This window comes from Rhinoraja longicauda, chromosome 10, assembly GCF_053455715.1.
Source record: "Rhinoraja longicauda isolate Sanriku21f chromosome 10, sRhiLon1.1, whole genome shotgun sequence".
In the NCBI taxonomy this organism is placed as follows: Eukaryota; Metazoa; Chordata; class Chondrichthyes; order Rajiformes; family Arhynchobatidae; genus Rhinoraja; species Rhinoraja longicauda.
The window spans coordinates 22,033,414-22,056,606 of record NC_135962.1 but is presented as its reverse complement, the minus strand read 5'-3'; the positions used below and the strand labels follow the sequence as shown (position 1 = coordinate 22,056,606).

Genomic DNA, 23,193 nt, shown 5'->3' with positions numbered 1-23,193 from the left:
TACTTTTTTTTATATTGACTCTCACATGATCTAAACATGTGACCTCTGCAATACTTACTCAACAATGCAAGACTAATTTTGTATTACTTTTATGGTGTTCAGAGGAATCAAAGTTTGCCACAAAAATCTAACGTACGTTTGGCAACAAAAATGAGTGACCTCACAATAAATGCAATTTACCATGAGGAACAATTTGGAAAGAGATGCAAGACTTTAATTCTACATATACAATGTATTTGCAGCTCTTTAAAATGCATTGTGTAGTGAAAGGTGAAGGGCAAAGGTGGTGACATGTTTGTTTTATTCCCATTGAAGAAACTGTTCAGCAGCATGAATCGGATAAGTAGTACTGCAATCATTAGCAGCAACTTGGAATTTAACACAAAACTGTATCCCTGAGACAAGATATCGCTCAAATTTTGGAGTGTTTTCACTGCGAACATCCAGGCCTATCACTTGAATTTTTCTGGAAAATAGAAACAATTCCAAGACCTTTCAGCATTTGCAGTAGCCCTGAACACATTGGGCAGGAGCAGGCACCATAACTGTCCAGATGTTCCATCACTAGACCTCCCATGTAGGCAAGCAGCAGAGTGTGGTCTTGCTGAAATTTCCTAGCATTTATATTCAAGGAGTAGTTTTTAGGATTAGCTCAAAGATTAGATCTTGTGCACGACACACATCCATTGGTTTCAGTTTGAATAGTAGGATTAAAGAGGAAAAAAGCAAAGGAGAAGGCAGTCATAGTTTTTCATTGTGTTGATGTTGCATAACATTTTAATAATTTCTAATTGTTTAATCTCATTTTTTTCCTAACTTTTATCAATTTAATTTTTAAAAAAAAAGTTCATTTTTGATATCATTCTGAATGTCAGACATTCAATGTTCCTTACTTTATTGAGAGTCAGTAATGGTGTCAGACTTTTAACTTGGCGAACCTCTGAGTATCATTTCAGGGACTGGGGTTCTTTTCTCTGCTGCTGGAAGCCATGCTACTGCTCAAAGCATGATACTGGAGTCCAGGAGGCTTTGAGTAGGAAGGAACTGTAGAAGCTGGTTTAAACCGAAGATAGACACAATAAGCTAGAGTAATTTATCAGGTCAGACAGCATCTCTGCAGAAAAGGAATAGGTGACATTTCTGGTCAAGACCCTTCTTCAGACCGATTCAGGGGCAAGGGAAACGAGGGATATAGATGGTGATATAGAGAGGCGCAGAACAAATGAAAGATATGCAAAAACGTAAAAATGATAAAGGAATCAAGCCATTGTTAGCTGTGTGCTAGGTGAAAACAAGTTACAGGTAATGAGACTCAACAGGACGACTTTGAAACTGGTACAACAACTTGAGTGGGGAAAGATGGAGAGAGAGGGGATGCAAGGGTTACTTGATGTTAGAGAAATCAATATTCATACCACTGGGTTTTAAGCTGCCCAAGCAAAATATTCCCAACAAAACCACCCCCTCCCCAGGTACCTTCCCCTGCAACCGCAGGAGATGCAGCACCTGTCCCTATACCTCCTTCCTCGACTCTGTCCAGGGACCCCGACAGTCCTTTTGGGTTAGGCACTTGCACCTCGTCCAACCACATCTACTGTATCTGTTGTTCAAGGTGTGGACTCTTATACATTGGTGAGTCCAAATGTAGACTAGGTGATCGTTTCACTGAACTCCTTCGTTCAGTTTGCCTGGGCCTACCTTATCTCCCGGTTGTCAAACACTTTAATTCCCCTTCCCATTCCCACACTGACCTTTCTGTCCTGTTCCTCCTCCACTGTCAGAGTGAGGCTGAACACAAATTGGAGGAACAGCACCTCATATTTTGCTTGGGCAGCTTACAACTCAGCAGTATGAATATTGATTTTGATATTGATCAGTTCAGATAACCTTCTGCTAACATGGGCGGCATGGTGGCGCAGCGGTAGATGTTGCTGCCTGAGGGCCTGTCCCACAGACGATTTTTTAGGTGACTGCCGGCGACTGTCAAAGTCATAGCAGATCGCCGAAATTTTATTTTACCCGACGACAATGACCACAACAATGCCGAGTCAGGTCGAGATTACACCATCTTCGGAAACATTGTGAAATTCCCACGCTGTCAATGCTTCTCCGGCGTCCTAATCTTCGCTGAAATCACTGACAAGTCGGTAAGTACTTGAGAGTTTTGAAATATAACATCTTGCCCGGGTTACTTGAAAACCAAGCTTCACGGTATCAAGGCATTAACTGGATTGACTTCCAGTTTACTAACAGCAGTATTAAGAAATTTAATTTTAAAAGTAATTAAATGGATTTTTGTGAAAAGTGTGTGGGCATTCTGAAAAAGTACAGGAGATGCATATCTGGTTTCTGGGTTGCGTATCTGGGTTGGGAGCCTACTTTAAATGTGATCGCTGATGGACATAAACATAGCGAAAATTCCCACGCTTACCTGACCGTCAAACTGTTGCCTCCAATCTACCTGTCAAATGTCCTGACGGTAAATAAATTGGTTAAACACAAGTATTTTATGGTATCTTGAATGACTTTACTTATTTTAATATTATGTGCTTCTAAATGCATCTAAGAGAAACTAGCAAACCTGGGGACAGCATGCGACAGTGCCCACAATAAGCAATGATACCTGGCCTGCAATAAGCAACGATACAAGCCAGCTGTCGCCGAGAAATTTCACTCCGGTTGATTTCTCAGCGATGCACTGAGATCCACTACGATTCTTGGAAGACTCCTCACGATCATGCCCGCGACACCCCGGCAAACTGTTGGCGACAGCCTGGTCACCGGCAGTTGCCTTAAAATCGCCTAAGTGGGACAGGCCCTTTACAGTGCTTGCAGCACCGGAGATCCAGGTTCAATCCTGACTATGGTTGCTGTCTGAATGAAGTTTGTACATTCTCCCCGTGACCACATGGGTTTTCTCTGAGATCTTCGGTTTCCTCCTACACTCCAAATTGGCTTGGTGTATGTGTAAATTGTCCCTAATGTGTGTAGGATAGTGTTAATGTGCGGGGATCGCTGATCGGCGTGGACTCGGTGGCCAAAAGGCCTGTTTCTGCACTGTATCTCTCAACTAAACTAAACACTAAAATTGTGGGATATGCGTTTTCTACCACAATGCTCATTTGTCAAGTTCCTATTACTAGTTGCTTTGATCTGAAGAGAAATGGAAAAGGGCATAATTTGTCAAAAGGAGCTGAAATAAAATTTGTTCTGAGATTCTGTAGAAAAACATCTAGCTATTATTTCTGCTCGCTTCTCTTTAGTAGTTCTAAAAATTCAAGCCTTTTTTGTGTCCCTGTAGATTTTTAAATAATTGCATTCAGCTGGAATCTAAACGAAGAGCTAACGCATTTAAAATTATATTGAATAGTGAAAGGTCTGGATAGAGTGGATGTGGAGAAGTTTCCACTAGTGGGAAAGTCTAACCATTGCCTCAGAATAAAAGGTCGTACCTTTAAAAAGGAAATGAGGTGGAATTTCTTTAGTCAGAGGGTGGTGAATCCGTGGATTTCATTGGCACAGAAGGCTGTGGATGGATATTTTTAAGGTGGAGATTGACAGATTCTTGTTTAGTATGGGTGTCAGGGATTGTGGGGAGAAGGCAGGAGAATGGGATTGAGAAAGATAGATAAGCCATGATTGAATGGCGGTGGAGACTTGAATGGCCGAATGGCCAAATTCTGCTGCTATAACTATGAACATATGAACTTTAAGAATTCCATATTTTCACCATGAATCTCTTGCAATATTTCATTTCCAATGGCATTTGGTTTTAGCATGTCAATTGAAGACACAAAGTATTTTCGATTAGTTTTCATTAAAGCAGTTTCACAGCAGTCCTTCATAGAAATAGGCATTTGAGGATCAATGTCATAATTTGCATTGATGTCAAAATAGATCAGCTATGATCGAATGGCGGAGCATAGTCGATAGGTCGAATGGGTTAATTCTGCTCCTATATCTTATGGTCTTTGCAGATGGTACAACTGATTTAATGATGGTAATGAAATATAGATATCTACCTTAAGATCTAAACATGCTCATTGAGCCAAATGAACCATTCATTTAAATTCATACTCAGGCTTTTGTGGTCAGCCACCCGGCTGAAGCAAGACTTATGAACATAACTGATGTACAGTTCTATAGTGGTTGGGGGAGCAGTCCCTTAATTACATCATTCCCAGGACTCCACAAATGCCTCTACAAAATGCAACTTGGTGATGAAATTCACCAGGGTGTTTTCAGGCTTCAGTCAAAGGGAGAGGTTTGATAGACTGGGACTTTTTTCTTAGGAGCATAGGAGGTTGAGGGGTGACCTTATGGAGATGTACAAGATCACGAGGGCATGAATAAAGTGAATGCTCACAGACTTTTTCCCAAGATAGAGGATTCTAAAACTGGAGTGCATGGGCTTAAAGTGAGAGGCATAAGATATGAAAGGATCTCAGGAACAGGTTTATCACAGAGGGTAGTTGGTATCTGAAACATGTTGTCAGAGGAAGCTGGATACAATTATGACTTTCAAAAGACATTTGTACAGACATGTGGATACAAATGGTTTTGAGGCAAAGGGCCAAATGTAGGCAAAAAGGGCTGACCCAGAATGTCAACTAGTTCTGACCACGATTCCATGACCTCTACGATTGTCTGGACCTCTGCATTGGCAGATTGCTTAATAACAGACAATTTCCTTCAGTTAAACATTGAGATGACTGTGTCATTTTCTCTGAGCACTGATACGAGCTTTGTTGTCTCACCATAAGCTACCTTCACAACTACCATCTCAGGCTGAATAAGATTGTTCAAAATCACAGCATCCTAATGGATTCCTAGCATCATAAAGTCTGTCTACATCCTCCCGAGCAAACCTTAATAATTCTTTTCTCACCTCCATTTTTGACTAAAGTCTCTCTTCTATCCTCCACCATCTTTAAACTTCAGTGCATGCAAAACTTCCAGATGTATCTTGTTCCAAAGACAGGTCTCATTCATCCAACACGATTGTTGTTGTTAAGCTATTTTGAGCCTTAATCTTTCAGTGCCACAGATTTTAAATTTTCAAGCTTGATTTTAAATTTCTCCCCCCATGAACGTGCATTACCATCAAATTTCTTTACCTTTGGCCCTTTATTTTACTTCACCTTTCTTCATTAACTTCTGGCAACTGCTCCTTTTACTGTCCGGGCTCAAAGTTATGGAAATCTTCTACAAATAACTCCTCTCATCCTTAAGTATCCTCCCTAAAATTTACTTGAGGCCCTTCCTAATACCAACATCTTTGTTCTTACTTCTAGTTTTGTCTGATTGGGTCTTTAAGATGTTCATACATGATATTTTTCTGTTTTGGAAGTGCCCAATAAAAATAAGTAATGATTGACATCTATTTTATATCCTTGGTGGGAATCACTTTAAAATGTGTCTTACAAATATGTGTAATGAGCTTAACTCATCACTGTTTGTTTCAGAGATATCTATGATCTTTGGGATAGAAAATTCTGGGTAGTGATCCGTGAATTTCTAATTTGCTAGCAGGTGAAATTCTTTGCTTGTAATATGCAATCATTAAACTGGTCCTGTCATCTCCATTTGCATTCTTCTCATTAGGCGTGTGAACAATTATGGGGAATCACAGGCATGAATCAGTAAACATTTACACTTAACGAAACATTGGAGTTCACTGCACTGCACATCAATTTCGATTTTTTCCCTCTGCATTTTTCCCTTATGTTTAAGTCTTTCTTTACGCTCATTCTTTTTGAGTTGCCATGTGTCCCTTGTATTTATTTTTTCTATTCTACTTACTTTTAATATATATTCATGTGTGTTGTGGGTTGTTCCCAAATGTTATTTGTCCCCTATAAGAAATATGGTTGTGTTATAGGGCTAGATCACCAGCAATGATTAGCAATTCTTTTGACTGCAGTTCCCTTCTAGAAGCAGAGAAACACCTGAAAGAAAGATAAAGAAAAGGTACCCTTTCTAAATGAAGCATCGATTTACTTGCATATATTCCAAGTTAATGCACAGCATTTGATGCTCACAATATGTGCTAGTACACATAGAAAATATGGAAATAGCTGATTATCTGAAATTGTTGTTAAAAGTAAAAGACTTTGGTTAGGCTACATTCGGGGTATTGTGTGCACTTCTGGTCGCCTCATACAGGAAGGATGTGGAGGCTTTAGAGAAAATGTAGCAGAGGTTTTCCAGAATGCTGCCTATATTAGAGGGTGTCAACTACGAGGAGAGTTTGAGTAAACCTGGATTGTTTTTTTCTGGATCGTCAGAGATTGAGAGAAGACTTGATAAAGGTATACAACATTAGGAGAGGCATAGACAAGGTAGATAGTCAGAACCATTTCCCAGGATTGAAATATCAAATACTAAAGGGCATAGCTTTAAGGTGAGAGGAGCAAACTTTAAAAGAGAAGTAGAAGGCAAGTTTTTGTTGTACAGAGAGTAGTGGGGGCTTGGAACACATTGCCAGGGGTGGTGGTGGAGGCAGATACGATAGTGGTGTTTAATAGGCCTTTAGGTAGGCATGTGAAAGTGCAAGGTATAGAGGGATATGGATCATCTACAGGCAGATGAGATCAGTTTAACTTGGCATCATGTTCAGTACAAACATTGTGAGCCGAAGAGACCGTTCCTGTGCTGCACTGTTCTATGTCATTAAAAGATCAATTATCAATGTTGAGATCCATATTATTTTAGGAAAAATGTTGGAGGGTTGTGGGATGAATGACCCAATTTTTAATAATGTGAAAGTAAGTACTGGAATAAATACAGAGGGTATCTGTTTATTCATTGAATAAATTGATTAAAAAAGTCAATAAGTTAAAAAAAAACAAAGGAAAAATAACTTAAGGAGATGGCTGGTAATTAAGACAGAGGTAGACTCACTTGGGAGGACTGATGCCAAAAGGGAGTAGAATGATGAATATCACCGTAAATGTAATCGATCGGACAAGGCAGACAAGATGCAAATCCTTTTTGTTCCTTTTTTAAGCAATATTCATATATTATTAAGTCATGAAGGCAACGACCTTTAAGTCATGCAAAGGCTGGATTTTGTTGATTGTAGAACATTGTCAGCTAGTTGCAGCACACAGGCCCGTGCCTCCACATTACAATGTGCGAAGCCGGACGTGCTGAAGGTCAGATGCCAATGCATTTGATCTCTCCGCTGCTGGACTCAATGACCCTCAATGCCATTCAAAGTTGATGCTAGAGAATTATCCCACTTATTTAAATAGACTCACTGACTTGGATGGAAAGGCAAGTGCAAGTAAGCATTTTGCTTTTGTTATTTTAATCAATCTTAACATTAAGTTACACATGTTTTTAATTAGCTAAAAGCTGTCAAGAGTTGTGGGTGGCACAGTGGCACAGCTGGTAGAGCTGCTGCCTCACAGCACCAGAGAGCCAGATTAAATCCTGACCTTGGGTGCTGTCTGCATGGAGTTTGCACATTCTCCCTGTGACTGCGTGGGTTTCCCCTGGGCGCTCCAGTGTCCTCCCACATCCCAAAGATGTGCGAGTTTGTAGGCTAATTAGCCTCTGTAAAGATTGTTCCTAGTGTGCAGGGAGTGGATGTGAAAGTGGGATAAGAGAGAACTAATGTGAATGGGTAAAATTATGAAAGGCCTAGATAGGGTAGACAGTCAGAATTTTTTCCCCAGGATGAAAAAAAAATTAAATACTAGAGGGCATAGCTTTGAGGTAAGAGAGGCAAAGCTTAAAGGAGATGTGGGGCAAGTATTTTACACAGAATGTGGTGAGTGTCTGGGGCATAGTGCCAGGAGTGGTGGTTGAATCAGGTATAAGAAAATAACTGCAGATGCTGGTACAAATCGAAGGTATTTATTCACAAAATGCTGGAGTAACTCAGCAGGTCAGGCAGCAACTCGGGAGAGAAGGAATGGGTGACGTTTCGGGTTGAGACCCTTCTTCAGACTGTGGCATCATGTTTGGCACAGCATTGTGTTCTTGTGTCATACTGTTCTATGTTCTAGTTAACTTTCTTTCTGCTAAATTCTATAATTATTTTAAGGCAGGGAACTTCATGTCAAGTGTAACTAGAGGAGTCTGTTTGACTGAAAAGCTTACCAATGCCATTTTTACAATTTGATTTTCTTTATACTATTTGTAACTTTACTTGTGAAGAACATTTTAGAGAATGCCGTTGTTGCTTCCACTACGAGGTTTGAACAGTCCACTATCTTTTCTATTGTTAAAATTTAGCATGAAATTCTTTTAGTTAAGGACTGTGTGCTTGTATTCTTAGCTTATTTGAAATAAAAATCAGGAAAAAAAGCTTCAATTAGCTTTCCAATACAATGTATAACAAAATTACAGCATGCTGCAGAAAATTCTTGTGCAAATACATGTCTACCGAAGAGTGATCTGTCACTGAGATCTAGAGTGAAAAGGGGGCCAACAGTGTGTGTTCACAATGAAGTTTAACAAAGCAAAATGCTCCCAAGTGCTTCATAAAAAAAGTGGGGTGAGAGGAAAACCAGACAAGAAACAAGGTACATACAAAAAAGCAAAGCTATTTTTTTTTGGAAATTAGATCATGCAACTACTAAAATCCAGACAAGGTAACAGAAAATAAAAAAGATTTAAGGGATATTTTCAAAAATAGAAAGACCTATTGGAGATGAGAGGTTATAGGGAAAATAATGACGAGAACTGGCCATGGTGACTGTAAGGCCTTGGCTTAGCAGTGAAGTGCAGGGATGAGGGAAATGCTTAGTCTAGACTTTGGTGAGTCTGACAGCTACAACATAGAGATAGAGAATTTTGCACTGCATTGAGATGGTAAAATAAATTATAAGCCAGAAATTTAAAAAAAAATAATAATTATAGATGCTGATGCCTTGCCAGCATCTATTGCCCATCTGTGACCACCCTTGAGAAGTTGGCCTTCTTGAACTTTTTAAGTTCTTTGGGTGAAGGTACTCCTGTAAAAGATGTTCATATCCTATCCTTTCTTATTTACAATGTCAGGAAGACAAGTTAAATGTTTCCTTAACTTAGAAAATAAATTAGTCAGATTGCCACGATTATTTGTATGTGACAAATATCCATGAGGCAAATGCTGTTTTCCAGGCAGCAACTTCTGAAAAAAGATGTGTTGATTGAACATGGTCTTGGCATCATGTTTGGTACAGCATTGTGTTCTTGGAGATTTCAGGATTTAGAGCCAGCAATAATAAGGGAACAGTGATAAATTTCCAAGGCACAAAGTGCTGGAATAACTCAGTGGGTCAGGCAGCATCTCTGGAGAACATGGATAAGTGACGTTTCGGGTCAGGACCCTTGTTCAGACTGAGAGGGGGGCACAACAAAGCCTGGTGATAGGCAGATGGGTGGACAAAGGCTAGAGATGAAAAGCCAAAAGATGTGAGATAAGAGCAGAAGATGTGCGAGTTGTGACGTCAGAGGAAGGAATATAGTTGGAAGGGAAGTAGTGATACACTTTCAAGTCAGGATGATGTGCAACTGGAGTGGAACCTGTAGGTGGTGGTGTTCCAACGTAGGCGCTGCCCTCATATTTCATGGTGGCAGATTTGGAGCTGATATAGGAGCAGTCTGGGCAAGAAATGGCAGTGCAGTTTGTAGATTTTAAATTTAATGTTCTCGACAGGAAACCGGGAAAGCCGGTGGGAACTGTGCTAATAGGCAAACTGATTTAATATGAAATTATGTGCATTTGACTGGGTTCTAATATGTTCAAATTTGTGTGGAATGGATTCTATTAAGTCAGTGAGGAATTTCCAATGTTAAGGACATAGCTGAAGGTTTTAGTGATGGGGTGAGAGAAGAATGGGGATGAGTGATGTTTGGGTATAAAAATCTAAAGGCAATCAATTACCCTGCAGATTGAGCTTCTGCCTATATCACTGCAGGAACTCTGGCACTGATGGCATTGACCTGATGGAAATTTTCAATCAAAAACACCTTTTTGTATGTTGCTGACTAGCAAACAGCACTTTGCCTCCTGGATATTTGCCACATGCGAATAATAGTGGCAATCTGACCAACTTGTGTTCTAAATTAACGGAAACATTTAACTTGGCTTAGTGATATTGAAAATAAGAAAGGATGGAATTTATGTACACCTTTTATGACCTCAGTATACGCCAAAGCCTTTTTACATCCAATTAAGTACTACCAAAGTACACCATTTGTGATCCAGGAAATGTGGCAGTCCATTTGCTTGCAAAGTGTTTGAACAAACAACAATGAAATAAGCTTTGGCCAAAATGAAAGAGAGCCGCCTTGCTCTTTCTCTTCTAATAATACCATAGGATTATTTACATATTGAAAGCACAGGGAGTTTAAAATCACATTCAATTCTCATTTCATTGACATCGTGAATTGAACCCAGAATTTTTTCTCTCAAAATACAAATTTACTGTTCTAAATTTCTAAATATAATTTGCACTTTGTTTTTATGGAAGTGCTGTCCAGATCTTGTCCACAGAATCAATTGTAAATTTATTACTAATAGTTGATGGATTCAAAAATAACTTAAACACCTTTTTTCATTTCCCTATGGAATGTATGATAATGATAAATCATGAAAAATAAATCAAAGATGATCTTAATTATTGAAAAATAAAATGTGCATTAATAAGAATTAAGTCCAGACACCACTTTGGGTGAAGAGCTAAGATATAAAAAGTTAACAAAAGCTTCTTGGAATTGATAATGAAGAAAAGTATGCTTAGTTAAAGTGTAATCCAATACGATTATTGTGCTTACATTTAATGCATTTTAAATAAATTGGGAAAGAAATCTTTGAGTTCATAACATCGTAAATCCTTTCATATTTATGATACCGTATAGCGGCCATGGCAATTCCTACACATAAACCCTTATTGGCTGCAATATCTCCACATTAGATTACTTGCCAATGCAATATTTCAACTTCCGTTGCTAGAAATTGCTCAAATCCTCTTTTTTTTTGGGCCTATTTTAATACTCCTTGAATTTTGTCTCTTGTATAGGTTTGGAGCAAATCATTTTATTAAATGGTTCACTGCTTGGTATGTGCTTTTAATATTTTAACTACTTTGATTCTTCCTTAGAAGAGAACAACACAAAAAAAAGATCTTTGATCTTTTGGAAACAGAGCAATGAAATAAATTTGAGCTTTGCTGTTTCAAGATGTGACCTAACATCTTTCATGTATGACATGAAAGCTACAAAAATGCCTTTAAACTAATAACACTCAAATTCTCACAATGGAAATTTATGTTCTCAATAACCCCAAGTTCATCTGGCTGTATAACTAAAGTACACCTGCATGTCATATAGAGGTGAACATCATAAATGCAGAAGTGTAGTGACCCATAAAATTTTGATATATTTAGATGCTACTGGAAAATAACAAATTGCAAGTGCATGTTCGGACAAAAAGATCAGTTAGATCTGGATATTCATTCTGAAATTATGTCCATGTAACAAACAGGATCAAAGCATGTTTGGTATAACTTGGAGGCTGTATTCAAACTGGCAATAAATGAATACAGTAGCTGCTTGCTATGACACACTGATATATCACATGCTTTGATATCATATGCATTGTTTATAGCTCATTAACAGCAAGACCCTATAAATCATCCACTCTATAACATCCTCTTCACTACCATAAAGATTGTGTAACCTCACTGACAACTTTATTATAAGGGTATAATGTAGTAAAATACAATTCAATTGATGTCACATGGACACTCTGAAACTTGAAGGCACAATGCAAGAACCAATGTATAATGCCACAAAGCAAGCTGTTTCTTATTTTTTTGAGAACTTAATTCATACTACTACTAATATTGACTTAAAATAATGTATCTGGGGATGTCCTTACATGGAAACAGTTACAGTGTAGATGACAAAGAATAACTGAAGGGTGCAGTGAAGATTTTAGTGAACAGTTACAAATTAGAATATAGAAACAAGGAACTGCAGATGCCGGTTAATGTACAAAAGGACACAAAGTACTGGGGTAACTCAGCTGGTCAGGCATAAAATCTGGAGTACATGGATAGGTAATGCTTTGGGTCGAAGCCCTGCATTATTTTCAGCAAAAGAGCAATTTATTCATCTGAAAGAAAAGCTGTAGTTGAGGGAATTTACATTACCATTTATGTTGGAAAAGATCACAGGTCTCCAGTTAATATTGAAAATGAACAAGTAATAACAACATAATAACCTGAAGATGCCATTTGACCCCTCACTCCTACACCACAAGTCAATGAGAATGTGGTTGATCTTTTACTTCAACATCATTTTCTACACTAACACCATATCCATTAATTTCCTTAAAATATCTAAAATGTTTTCAATCTCTGTCTGGAAAATACACAGCAACAGAGCCACTACAGACCTCGTGGATGCTGAATTCCAAAGATCACCAGCCTCCAGTGAAGACATTTCTTCTCATATCTGTTCTTATTTTGAGATTGTGATTTCTGGTCTATGCACACCAGCCAGGGGAAACATTAACTCCGGATTCACCCTGTTATGTCCCTTAAGAATTCTGTATGTATCAATGAGATCATCCCTCAATCTTTTAAGCTCAAGAGAGGCCTAATCTACTTCATCTCCTCTTGTACATCAAAGCGATCAGCCCAGGAATGAAACTGGGGAATCTTCACTGCACTCCCTCTACTATGAGAATATCCTTCCTTATGTCGGGAGATCAGACCTGTACACAATATTCCAGATGTGGTCGCACCAGGGGTCTATATAATTGGAGCAGGCTGTCTCTACTTTTGAACACAAATCCTCTTGCAATAAAGGCCAACACACCATTGTATTGTTGTATTCCTAACTGCTTGTTGAACATGCATGTTAACATTCAGTGATTCATGCACGTGGGCACTTGTGTCCTTCTGAACGACAATACTTTTCAATTTATCATCCTGTAAAAATAGTCTAGTGTTTCTATTCAGTCTGGCATGTCATTGACCATTCATAGCTTGCCTGTATCCCACTGAAACCTCTCTGCATCCTCCACAAAACCCATGCTGCCACCCAGATTTGTATCATCAGCAAACTTGGATATGTTACACTGATTCTCTCATGGAAATTATTTACATGTAATTGTCAATAGCTGAGGTCCCAGCAATGATTTCACCTCACGAGTGAAATCTTCCTAAACTGAAAATGACCATTTATTTTTCCTCTTAATCAATCCTCAGTCCATGCCAGGATATTTGCTCTAATTTTATTTAATAATTTCTTGCATGGTACTTTATTGAATGTTTTATAAATGTCTGAATATATCATACCAATTTCTCATCCTTCTGTTCTGCAAGTGCCAGCCTCAAATCTCTCTCTAATAGCTTTTATAGTCGCCCTATATGTGGTAAATCTTTGCATACTTGTGTTTGCAAAATAACTAATTTCACTGTGACATGTCACATGTGATAATCATTATCATTCATTCATTCATTCATTCATTCATTCATTTATTGTCACTCGTGAATTTGCGTTCATAAATCCATGTTGACTCTGGCCAACACTATTTTTACTTTCCCAGTGCTCTGTTACTTGTCCTTAAAAATAGATTCCAACATTTTCTTTACTACTGATGTCAGTCTAACAAGTCTTTATTTCCCTATTCTCTTTCCCCCCTTCTCTTAAACAACAGGATTAAATTTACTATAGTCCAATCTGTGAAAATGATTCTAGAATCCATGTTATGTTGAGTTCTACCATCACTGTGGACACAGAGTCCTCCACTATTTGTTGGGAGGTTTACTGTGATAACTTCTGTGAAGATAGATACAAATTATTTGTTTAATTTCTCTGCTATTTACCAGTCCCCCCAAAATCAGTGTATTAGGGTTTCAAATTAACTTTTACTAATCTCTTTCTTTTTACTTCTAGGGAAGTTCATAATCTATTTTTATATTTCCCATTACCTTTCTATCATATTCTGCCTTCCCTTTCTTGAATTAATGTCTCAGTATTTCTTTGCTTAACTCTGAAATGTTCTTAATCCTAATGTTCACTGCTTAGTTATTGACATTGTTTTAAATAATGTACTCCAATCAACTTACGCAAGTACCTATCCATCAAAGTTGGCCTTACCCCAATTCAGGATTTTAACTAGTGGGTCTGCCCTGTCTTTATCCATAACTATTTTAAAGCTAAGAGAATAGCGGTCGCTGGTCCTAAAAGATTTGCCCAAAGACACCTCTGCCTCTTGCCTGTCCCAATTCCCTAAGACGAGATCAAGCTTTACCCTCTCCTTTGTGGGCCTCTCTGTGTATTGCCTGGGAAAACTTTTCTGAACACACTGGACAGTTTCCACCCCATCTAAACCCATGGTACTTTGACAATCCCAGTCTGTATCAGTAAAAATCCCCTACTACTGTATGACAATCCTATTGGTTTTTTCAGTCGCCTGCAATCTCCTGGCAATTTTGTCCTATTTCCTATTGATTATTTGGGGGTCTAGAGTACACTCCCCACAAGGTTATCCTTCACATTTTATTTCTCAGCTTCAGGCATATGGCCTCACTGTACCATCAAAAATTTCATCTCGGTCTACTGTCGTGACATTCGCCTTAATCAATAAAGCAACACCCATTCCTCTTTTCCCCTACCTCTATCTCTCCTATACCTTCTTTATACTGGAACATTAAGTTGCCAGACCTGACTCTCTCTTAGCCAGTTTTCAGTAACAGCTGCAATGTCCCAATCTGCACCCTGCGTTCATTTGCTTTACCCATCAGGCCTCTCGCATTCCAATAAATGTAATTCAATCCAATAGTCTTTGGTTGCTTCCTGCCATGCTCATGCCGCTCCTCTCTACTGATCTTTCTTTCATCACCTTCCATACCAACTTCCAGCCTCTCAACTGCTGCCGTGCTGCATTAGATCCCACCGCCTCCTGCCAATTTACTTTAAATTCCGCAGAATCACTGGCTGAGGAAAATGCAAAATGGAGGCAGTGAATTCTAGATGGCACTGCAAAGGTCGGTCCACGCGTCTGGAGTAGAAGGAAGCTCTACATTAATGGCAGAGAGGGCATACCAGCTCACAACTACCCACTGTCTGCCCCATCACCCCTTCCTGCTCTATCTGTGGTGTGTTCATCTGTCTCACATTGGCTTCATGTCACCTTAGAAATCACAGAATTGGAATGAAAGCAAGTCCTCCTCAATGAGCCAACTATTTTTATTCTGCCTGATATTCTGTAAGGTATTTGGGACAGGTTGGCAGATGCCCAAATAACATTCATATATTTATGAGCTAACACATAAACGCGTAAAACATAAAGGTTTGATAAAGCAAGTCAGCACCTTAACATTGTATCCAATCCACTTACCAGGAAGTAGGACTTGAACTAGTCAACAAAGCAATTAAACGTTGACACTGTTTTGGCAGGAGATTAGAAAACATTTTTATCATTAAAGTATATTGCATTCAATTCCTAAGTGGAATTTAAATCCAAAAGGAAAACAAAACAACTCAATTTTCTGCCATGAGAGTTTGCATGGGATGATGATTATTTTTTAGATTATATTCTAATTAATTCACTCTCCCACTTTCTGTGCAATAACATCTACCATATTATCAGCAAATTATCAATAGCGTGATAGATTCAAGGTGAATGGCAGAAAAAGGAAGAAAATAATTTGCACATAATAGGGGCATTTAGCAATCATTAACAAAGTAATTTGAGAGGAATAATCTGTTTTATTCATTTTTGATTCAGGTTCAGGCAATGATAATTAATTTAGTCGCAATTGGAAACAATTTAGGCTGGTAGTTTATAATTTGTGGTAATCTTCAAGCACATACATATCAACAATGATATATATAACCAGGTATTAGACAGATAGATCTTATCTCTGGTATTGCTGTGGGAGATTCTGAGCCTAAGTGGTTGAATTTTAGATTGATAATGGCTCCCAAGATGAAAGCATGTGTTGCAATGTGATATTTCCATTGAATCTATGGATATGCATGACCTGATTAGTTATGTAGAAACATGGAACTGCACATGCTGTTTTACAAAAAAAGAATCAAAGTGCTAGAGTAACTCAGCGAGTTGGGCAGCTTCTCTGAAGAACATGGATAGGAGACGTTATGGGTCAGACATAACGATAACGGTGGGGGTGAAAGCTGGAAGAGTTATTGTTCAGTTATGCTCTGAATGCCACCATTTACCACGAATAAAATGTATATTTTCAAGTGTGAATAATATATAACTACCATGAAAATTTTACGGGTAATTTTAGTTGGATCTATCCATTCTGTAATCATTCATTCCCACATTTGTTTGTCAGGTCTGTGATTTTCAATTTAATGACCTAAATTATTAAACCAGTTAAATTAATTGTAGCATTATTAATTAAGCCAATGGAGAATGCTTGGAGAACAGACATAAAATGCTGGAGTAACTCAGCGGGTCAGGCAGCATCTCTGGACAGAAGGAATGGGTGATGTTTCAGGTCGAGACCCTTCTTCAGACAATGCTTGGAGAGCATTGACAATTAGATCAGAAAGTTTAGATTAATAATAGGGAAATTCAAAATAGAACTTTTAAACTGGAGGAGGGATAACTTCAATGAGATGGGAAGGATCTGATCAGGATAAAGTGGGTAAGACTGCACTAGAATCATTTAATGAGCAGATGTTTCAGTTAAAGGCTAGATATGTTCTCATATGGGAAAAAAAGTGATAAAGGCAGAGCTCTTTGGAAAACAAAGGAGATGTAAAAGATAAAAGGTAAGTGTCTGATGTCTGCCAGGAGAATAATTCCAATGAAAACCAGGCTGCAGATTATAAGCTGAGAGAGGAAGTGAAAAGGAAAATAAGTCATGCAAAAAGAAGTATAGAAAGGAGAATGACAGCCAATATAAAAGGAGAAGCCAAAACTTTTCCATTGTCACATAGAAACATTGAAAAATAGGTGCAGGAGTAGGCCATTTGGCCCTTCGAGCCAGCACTGTCATTCAATATGATCATTCGTGGCTGATTATCTAAAATCAGTAAACCGTTCCTGCTTTTTCCCCATATCCCTTGATTCCTTTAGCCCTGAGAGCTAAATCTCTTGAAAATCCAATGAATTGGTCTCTACTGCCTTCTGTGGCCGAAAATTTGAATGATTCTGGGTGAAAAGGTCTTTCCTCATCTCTGTCCTAAATGTCTTTCGTCATCTCTGTCCTCTGTCAAAGCAGCCACAGCCAGACATAAAAACAGCTTTTTTCCACGAGTGGAGTTCTACTCAATAACCAAAGTCTGTAGTCTCTTTTTTGCTCTGGTTTATTTTCACCCACATATTTAGACTGTAATGGTGTATCCTTATTGTTTTGATGTGTTATGCTTTATTCTTAATTGTTAACTGTTTGTTTGTGTTGTCATTTGTGAGCGGAGCACCAAGGCACATTCCTTGTATATGCATACTTGGCCAATAAACTTATTCATTCATTCATTCATTCAAATGGCCTATCTCTTATTCTTAAACTGTGACCCCTGGTTCTGGACTCCTCCAACATCGGGAACATTTTTCCTTCATTTAACCTTAAAGAAATTTATATGTTTCTATAAGATCCCCTCTCATCCTAAATTCCAGTGTATTCAAGCCCAGTCGACCCATTCTTTCATCATAAATCTTAAGAGTATCAGAGGAAGAGGGATGGCACCAATTAGGGATAAAGGTGACCTCTGATAGATAAGGCAGATAAGCCGAAAGTATAGCTAGAATGCCAAGTAAATGGCGGTGTTTACCAAAACAAAAAGTGGATCCTCTCAAAATCTGTGTAAGAAAGATTGTCAAAGTAATGAACATGGTGAGAAGTAATATGGAGGAGGTACAACAGTGACCATGCTTAAAGTAAGCAAGTCATCAGGACAAGAAAAAAATCATTCATAGTTGCTTGGTGAAGTAGAGCTGGTAATTACAGAGCTTGCCAGACACTTCTGGTCCTCATTGGATGCAGGACCAATGCCAATGACTAAAGATACTAAATAATTTGAAAAAGTGTATGAGTTTAAACTCAGGTCAAAGAGTTGAGCGTTGCTAGATAATAATAATCATTCTTTGGCATTTGGAGAAGTTTAAATTGATAAAGGGGAATTAGCATTGTTAAAGTTGCTTCGTAGTTGACTAATTTGTTTAATTTTTTGATGAAGTAATGGGAGAAAGTTGATGAGAAATATTCAGAAGATGCCATTTACATTGATTTCCAGAAGGTATTGGATAAATTGCCCCTCAATAGCTATTGAGTAAAATCGAAATCCACCGATTAATTGGTTATCAGCAGAATACATTGGAAACTGGCTGAAAGGTGGAAAGTTGAGAAAACAAGTAAAAAGATTGGAGAAAGGTAAACAGTGATGATTCTTGTTGTCATTGCAGGGATCACTACTTTAAATGGATGTGCAGGGTGAAGTGTAAAGTAAAAATGACAAATTTGTAGATGATGCCAAGTTTGAAAAAATGACATATTATGAGGAGGGTAGTATATGATTGCATAAGCAGGGCCGATACTGAGCATAAAGAGAATTTCCTTGAAAGTGGCATCACAGATAGATGGGGTGGTCAAGAAGGCTTTCAGCATTTGACCTTGATCAGTCAGAATATTGTGTATGCAAGTTGGGATGTTACAGTTGTACAAGACATTGGGGAGGCCATATTTGGAGTATTTTGTTCAATTTTGGTTGTCCTGCTATACGAAAGATATATTAAGATGGAAAGTGTAGAGACGATTTACTGAGATATTGTCAGGATTTGAAGGCCTGAGCTACATAAACAGGTTGAGCAGGCTAGGACTTCATTCCTTGGAGCACAGGAGGTTGAGAGGTGATTTTACTGGTGTATAAGACCATGAGGGGAATAGAAAGGGTAGATGCACAGAGTCTTTTACTCAGAGTAGGGGAATTGAGAATCAGAGGACATAAGTTCAAGGTGAGAGGGGAAACATTTAATAGGAAACTGTGAGGCAACTTTTCACACAGAGGGTGGCGGCTATATGGAACAAGCTGCCGGAGGGAGTAGTTGAGGCCGGTACTATAACAACATTTAAAAGACATTTGGACGTACATGGATAGGATAGGTTTAGAGAGTATGGGCAAATGGGCAGGTGGGACTAGCATAGGTGAGGCATCTTAGCTGGCATGTGTAAGTTGGGCCTAAGGGCCTGTTTCCATGCTGCATATCTCTCTAACGTTTAATACAGAAAGGTGCAGAGACAGCATGGAATGAATAGCACAGTTGAAAAGGGGTGCAGAAATAGCAAGAGTGAACATATGCGCACATTCTTGAAAGTTGATAGAATGATCAATAAAGTTTGTGGGATTCTAGGATTCATAAATAGAGGTAAAATAGAGTACAAAAGATAAAATAAAAATGAATCAGTGTAATCCATTCGGTGTGCCATGCTTTTAGAAGAATTAATAATGTGATAGTCTTTGAGAGGATGCAGAATAGAACAATAGGAAAGGGTCCTGGCTTGAAGAATTTCAGTCACCAGATTAGTTTGGTGAAGTTGGGGTCATTTTAGGAGGAGGTTGAGAAGAGAGTTGCAGAGCATTGTGGCTGGTTGAGACAGTGTAAGTAGAGGGAAGCCCCTGCTGCCATTTATGAATGGTTGCAGCATCGGGAGACCAAGATTTAAAATGAAGGTCATGAGAAGGTAAGGGAATGTGAAGAAAAACTTATTTTGTTCAAAGTACTCAGGATCTGAAATTCACTGCCTGTGAGAAACAGAATTAATCAGTGTCTTCAAAACAGAATTGGATAACCACAAGAGAGAATAATTTGTTGGGCCACAGAAAGAATGGGACATAAAACGTCGGCAGTCAGCGTTGAACGCACGGGCACTGATAAGTGCTTTTCGCAGCCAACGGCTCCACGGAGAGGAGTGGGCGTGGCGGCCGAGTGGGTGGAGGGGAGGGTGGGGGTAGGGGGGGAGTGGGGGTGGGGGGAGGAGGGGGAGAGTGGGGGTAGGGGAGGAGGGGGGAGAGTGGGGGTGGGGGTCGGGGAGAGTGGGGGAGCGTGGAGGAGTGTGGTGGGGGCAGGGGGGAGTGGGGGGGACAATGGAGGTGGGGGGAAGGGGGACAGTGGGGGGCAGGAGAGAATGGGGGTGGGGAGATGGGGAAAGTGGGGGTGGGGGGAGGGAAGGGAAAGTGGGGGTGGGGGAAGGAGGGGGGAGGGAGGTGGGGGTCAGGAGAGGGAGGGGGCCTCACTCAGTAACAACACCCTCTCCCCTTCCCTGTCCCTCTACGAGGAATGGGCCCAACGGGTCCACTTGGTCTAGTTACATAATAAAACCAGACAAATCTTGCTTCTTTGTGCAATGGTGATATTTTGGATTAGAAATTGTTTCAAAACCAATACCACCAAACACAAACTAATCAAGAAAATTAAATAAAACCATATTGTACTCATGAAAGATCAAACACATTTAGAGTACCTGACAAATTAATTTGTTTAGATTTATCGAGAGGGAAGATGTTAATACACAACAGATAGTATTGCAAGTAATGTACCTTTTGTTTGACTCATCAAGATGTTCTTCTTCCACCTTGTGTTCGTTTTTTGCTGTAAAACAAAATATTTATTTACATTAAAGAACATGGAACACATTCTTTTACCCATAAACAAAATTAAATCATAGTCATTGAGCAGTAAGAGGTGTTTTTCAGGTAATCTCTCAGAATAGTGATCGATTTTTTGAAGAAATAAAAACCTTTCCTTTTTTTGTTCTTGAGGTTTTTGTATCAACTGGACACCAGAATTAGAAAACTCACCCAACAATCTCACAGGAAATCCCTTCCCTTTCATAAGTTATGTCTGATTACTGTTCTCCTTTCTACTTCTGAGATAGGACAATCTACAGCAGACATCTCAAGGCATGGGATAAATACCACCAATGCTATGTCCAAATTCACTAGGACAAGCAAATCAATGTCAATGTCCTCTCCCAGGCCAACATCATCACTATTGATCCACTACTTACATTCAGTTACATTGCCAGGCCTATCCACGGACTCCTGTAACAGGCACACTATTTCCACAGCTCTGTCATGCAGAGATATTATCAGGTAGACAGTGGAAAAGCTTCAAGGATGTGCTCAAAAACATCACCACCGACTTTGGAGAATCTGTGAGTGCTCAAAGTGGAGAAGCATTGGGATGGTACAGAGATGGTACGGGTGGCACAGTAGCAGAGTTGTTGCCTTACAGTGTCAGACTAGGGGTGCTGTCTGTATGGAGTTTTTACTTTCTCCCTGTGACTGTAGGCTTTCTCTAGGTGCACCGATTTCCTCCCACGCTCCAAAGACGTACAGATTTGTAGGTTAATTGGCATCTGTAAATTGTAAATTGCCTCTACTGTGTAGGATAGTGCTACTAAATGAGGTGATCGCTGGTCGGCGCGGAATCAGTGGGCTGAAGGACCTGTTTCCATGCTGTATCTCTAAAGTCTACAGTGTAACTTTGAGGTTATGCATTGGAGACACACGTCACCTCTGAGCCTCCCAATGGCAGATCATCTCGCAAACTACTCACTACCTCAACTGTCACCTATCACTTGTCTCATGAGCCACAAAACCAGTTCCTGAATGATTGCGCAAGAAGAGTTGTGTACTATTTGCACAGATGTGGAAACTGTATTGAATAATGTTTTGATGAAAATCTACCTTTCCCCCCCCCCCCAATGATCAAGCATTACGATTTAGATTCTGTTTGAAGAAGGGTCTCAACCCAAAATGTCGCCCATTCCTTCTCTCCAAAAAATGCTGTCTGATCCACTGAGTTACTCCAGCATTATGTGTCTACCTTAAACAAATGAGAGGTTGTTGTTTAAAAAAGTCAATAATCTTTAATCCCAGCAACATACAAGTGCTGGAGTAACCTAGTGGGTTAGGCAGCATCCAGCATGTTCCTTGCTTCTCAATCTTTAATTGCAGTTTAGGTTTACAGAGAAGAATAAATGATGAAGATTTGAAATGGAACTCCCGTTGCAGCCTTGAAGGTATATGGCTGCTGGAATTTTTAAAAGTCTTCCATAGCTTGTCATGGGATTATGGAAATTTAAGTCTAGGTGAACAGTGGGAATGATGTGCACCACAGGAAGATTTTACGGCGTAATTCTGAGAACTTGTTTTTCTCTGAAGTTAACTATTAAAGTGGCAATGCTGAAGAGCAAATTTTTGTTTAAAATGGTACTGAGGGATCTATTAAAATGTTGCAAAATGCGTACATCAGGAAAGCATGTGAAACGCTTTCTTCACCATCCTATCTACCTGCATTGTTACTTGCAAGTAACTATGTACCTGCACTCTTGGGTCTATCTGTTCTACATCACTCTCCAGAGCGCTACCATTTACTCTTTAAATCCTGACATGGTTCATCTGACTAAAATGCAACATTTCGCACTTACCCGAAACGTCACCTCTCCAGAGATGCTGCCAGACCTGCTGAGTTACTCCAGCATTTTGTGTCTTCCCCGAATTAATCTGCCATTTCTCAGATGCCATTGTAATTTTAGGTAACCTACTCTACCACCAATGTTAGTGTCACCCCAATCTTACTAACCATGCCACCTACATTCACAGCCAAATTGTTAATTTAGGTGATGAATAAAGGAGAGATATGTGAGGAGATTTACACAGACACAGAGAGAACATGCAAACTCTGACAAATAGTGGCAGAGATCAGGATTGTACTCGGGTTGCTGGAGCTCCACTAGTCGCATCACTATGCTGCCTGTTTACGGTCACATTTAAACCATAAATGATCAAAGATTTTATCTAATGTACAAAAAATTGGACTTGAAACATCTAACGTGAAGGGCATAGGAAGCTCTGGAATAATTATTTTTTTGCAAATCATTTATTCTTTAGTATTTAGTGATAAGCATGGAAACAGGCTCTTTGGCCCATCGAGTCTGCGCCGACCAGTGATCACCCCCGTACACGAACACTATCCTACACACTAAGGACAATTTACAATTTTTACCAAAGCCAATTAACCTGCAAACCTGTATGTCTTTGGAGTGTGGGAGGAAACCAGAGCACCCGGAGGAAACCAACATGGTCACAGGGAGAATGTACAATCTCCGTACAGACAGCACCCACAGTCAGGCTCAAACCCAGGTCTCTGGCGCACTCGTTGATCAGAAGCACAGGAACCTTCTCTGTTTAGCTTCTTTGATA

At 39.3% G+C, this 23,193-nt stretch overlaps 1 protein-coding gene across 3 annotated transcripts in view; it reads right to left on the bottom strand.

Annotated features, from left to right (window-relative positions):
- Positions 1-23,193, bottom strand: part of LOC144597267 (formin-like) — a 300,339-nt gene that overhangs the window by 70,807 nt on the left and 206,339 nt on the right. For all 3 annotated transcript variants that reach the window (XM_078406376.1, XM_078406378.1, XM_078406380.1), the window contains one exon: positions 20,524-20,575. In XM_078406376.1, the coding sequence (XP_078262502.1) occupies positions 20,524-20,575 (52 nt within the window). The remainder of the gene's footprint in view (positions 1-20,523; positions 20,576-23,193) is intronic.